Source organism: Asparagus officinalis, chromosome 10 (genome assembly GCF_001876935.1).
Source record: "Asparagus officinalis chromosome 10, Aspof.V1, whole genome shotgun sequence".
NCBI lineage: Eukaryota > Viridiplantae > Streptophyta > Magnoliopsida > Asparagales > Asparagaceae > Asparagus > Asparagus officinalis.
Window position 1 is genome coordinate 26,188,264 of NC_033803.1, and position 4,039 is coordinate 26,192,302.

General features: G+C 38.7%; 1 protein-coding gene across 1 annotated transcript; it reads right to left on the bottom strand.

Moving 5' to 3' along the window:
* Window positions 2,037–2,877, bottom strand: LOC109826569. The gene is made up of 2 exons (XM_020393597.1): window positions 2,708–2,877; window positions 2,037–2,232 (listed from the first exon to the last, which is right to left on the bottom strand). Exons 1-2 carry the CDS (start codon window positions 2,875–2,877, stop codon window positions 2,037–2,039), a joined length of 366 nt encoding a protein of 121 aa, XP_020249186.1.

Sequence of the window (4,039 nt, forward strand, 5' to 3'; positions counted from 1 at the left end):
GACTCAATGGCCTGTACAATAAGTATATCAACGTACTACCCCACATAGTACTGGATGTGCTCATCAACGATATCCAAACCCGTGAATAAACAATCTCTAATTCAAATAAAGAATCAGATCAAAACTCATCATAACCCTCTTCGGGATACCCATGTATGTGTAACGACACTGTACTTGTGAATTTGTGAATGTACGTGTACAAAAGTGCGGCTCGAACCCTCAAACACGTCTCAAAATAGTGCAAAAGCAGACTGGAAACAATCTGGAAAAATGCCCATAAGTCGACTTATGTTTTGCATAAGTCGACTTCTGGCAAGTTGATTTATAAGTCGACTTAGTCAACTTCTAAGTTGACGTTTCAAAGTATTTAGTGATATTTCTCAAATAAAAACTTGTTCTAACCAACATGTAATATAGGAAACAGGTTATAAACATCTAAAACTAATTAACAAAGATCAGATTACATAATTTAACTCTTGGATTAAAAGTTAATTGGGATTAACTTCATAAATAACCAAAATTCTCAATTTTTCTCATATATTACCCACATGATTATCCAGCATGATGAATTATAAATTTGAATAGAAGCATAAAATTTGTTTAAACATGTTTAGACTATTTAGGCATCACAGGCCTAAGGTTTATGCATGATTAATTTACATGAAAAGATAATTAGGCATCAAGCTAGGGTTAACACATGAGTTATGCATGTTTAAAAGATTTAAAAAATGAAAATACATGAAACCCTAGTGATCATGATCTTGATATTATCATAAACACATATCTCGCCTTCCTCTCGATGAATTCTTCACCAAACTTTCCCAAAAACTCAAATATTAGTATTCTCATGAAAAAGTGTAGCAAAAACAAGTTTAAAAGAGTATATTTAAGCCTGGGATCGAAATAAAACAAATACTACCCAAAACCTGAAAAATATCTAAAAACAGCTCGTAAGTCGACTCAGGACTCTGACAAGTCGACTTATAGTAAGTCGACTCATAAGTCTACTTATCAGGGATTTATCACATATTTTTTTCTGATTTCGTGCATTTTTCGTGCATGTTTCTCTCCTCCCCTCACATATATACATTGAATTGATCTCAAATCAATTTCTGGCGTACTCAAACATCAAAATATGTTATTTATCACCATATAGCATATTTTATTATTATTTATCACATAATATTCAAAGTCACGAGGTTTTATATTCTTTCCCACTTAAAAGAATTTTGTCCTCGAAATTGTGCAATCGTATCTTAGGGATTAATAATATGAGAAAAGCACTAAGAGGGGATAATCCAGACAAGGAAACCCTCTCGTACACATCTCGTACCATTAATCCCCAGATATGAAACATAGCAATATCTACACTTAACCATATCGAATGTGGATACTTCCACTTAACTCCTAACTAAACAGAACTAGTACATCGGGTGAAAAATTCAAACAAGGACTCCCTTATATATATATCATGTGTTCCAAATGATTAGGAGCTAAGTGTTAATACCATTCTAGCATTAAATATAAATATGACCATATAAATAAATCATAAAGAAGAGTAAATCATAATCAATCAATCAATTTACCTACTCAAATAGGTACGGGAAGTCACGACGCATATCCTCCTCGCGCTCCCAAGAAGTCTCCTCAGCTCCTTTCCGGTTCCATTGAACTTTGACTAGAGGTATCACTTTGTTTCTAAGTCTCTTGTTCTCCTTGGCAAGAATACATACATGAATTTCCATAGTAGTCAAATCATCATGAATTTCAATCTCTGGCACGTCTAGCACTTGCTGCTATCCCTCTTCGCGTAGATGCTTCTTAAACATCAAAACATGAAAAACATCGTGTATACTCGACATCAATGCTGGAAGATCTAACCGATATGAAACGGTTCTAATGCGCTCCACTATCCTAAATAGACCAATATACCTCGGGTCAAGTTTCCTCCGTCTACAAAATCGCTGAACTCCCTTCATTGGTGATACTTTCAACAAGACATTGTCCTTAACCTGGAACTCTAGCGGTCATCATCTCTAATCTGCATAACTCTTCTGATAACTCTGCACTGCAAGAATGCGCTCCCGAATTATTGTTACCTTCTCTGTGGTCTGTCTTACAAGCTTCGGCCTAAGTAGTAAGCTATCATCTGGTTCTGCCCAACAAATAGGTGATCTACAAGGCCTCCCATACAACGTCTCATATAGTGCCATACCAATAGTCGCTTGGTAACTGTTGTTATAAGTGAAATCGATCAGTGGAATATGGTCGTCCTAACTGCCCTAAAAATCTATGACACATGCCCACAATATATCCTCCAACGTTTGGTTGACTCTCTCTATTTGTCCATCTGTCTGCTGGTGGAAGATACTAGAATACGATAACTGGCTACCGAAAGAGTTCTTGAAGCTCCTCTAGAAATGTGAAGTGAAAACTAAGCCTCGGTTTGAGTCTCTGGAACTCCATACAATCTCACTATCTCCTGAATGAATATCCACGCGTAAGTCTCTGCCGCATAAGTCGTCTTCATCGGAATTAAATGTGCTAACTTCGTTAGCCGATCAACTATCACACAAATGGAATCATTCCACCTCTTTAATCTCGGCAATCCTGCAATGAAGCCCATAGAAATATCCACCCATTTCCATTCTAGAATGGGAAAGGCTGTAGGGTTCTTGCTGGTTTCTGATGTTTTGCCTTCACTTGCCGGTAGGTAAAGAACTTGGCCACATACTCCACAATCTCCCTACGCATGCCATTCCACCAAAAGTGTATCTTCAGGTCCTCGTACATTTTTGGTGTGCCTGGATGTACTGTATACCAGGTACGATGCACCTCATCGAATAAGTCCTTCTTCAGCTGTGAACTTCCAGTCATCACTAATCGTCCCTTCATTCGAAGGTCTCCATCTGCTCCAACGGTCCAATTAGCCTTGGGCTCTTTGGAAATCTTCCTCTTTCGGGTTTGAATCTAAGAATCCTCTACCTGAGCTCTGACTACTCTGTCACTTCAAGATGGCTGTACTGACATAGCTCCCCAAAATACGCTGCTCCCGCCAATCTCCGGGCTAAAGGCAAACTGACTGAGGGTGCAAACATCTCGATGTAATGAACACCTCAAAGTTGTAAGTCCACAATGATGCTTCCTACTCAGTATGTCTGCTACCACGTTCGCCTTCCACAGATGGTATTAAATCGCGAACTCATAATCTTTAATAAGATTGACCCATCGTTGCTACCTCTAGTTGAGTTTCTTCTGGGAGAAAAGGTACTTCAGACTCTGGTGATCCGTGAAAAGCTCAAATTGCACACCATACAGATAATGTCTCCAAGTCTTCAATGCAAAAACCACTGCTGCTAACTCCAAATTATGCGTAGGATAATTCTGCTCATGAGTCCTCAACTGTCTCGAAATGTAGGCTACCACTCTCTGGGTCTGCATCAAAACACCTCCATGACCCGATAATGACACATCAGTGTAGATAAGAAAGGTCCTATCACAGTTCGAAATGGTCAACATCGACGCTAAAGTCAACTTAGCCTTCAAAGTTTCAAAGACCCCCTGGCACTCCGTGCCCCAAACAAACTGTACACCCTTTTTCATAAGGCGTGTAAGTGGCATCACAATCTTCGAAAAGTCCTAAATGAATTTTCTGTAATAGCTGGTCAAACCTAAGAAACTACGAATCTCTAAAATGGTCTTCGGCGTGTCCCAATCTAGTACTGCCTCCACCTTAGTAGGATCTGTTGGCCTTCTTGTTTTAATGATGTTTAACAAACAATTTACTTCTAATGTTGTTTGTCTAGTGTTTGTGTTTTCGTATTTATTCTAGGCAAACAAGGTGTTGGAGGATGGATGGAATAGAGCTTCAACGATGATATCCAATGGAGGTTGGCGGAATTTCGGGTTGAAGCCTTGCTATTCATAGTTAAAGATCAAGTTCAAGCTTCATCCGCACGTGTACCAAGTTGAGCTCAATGAAGATCAAGATCAAGCTTGGGTAATTTAGTTTAGGAGTTTATATTATGTGTGTTAGTAC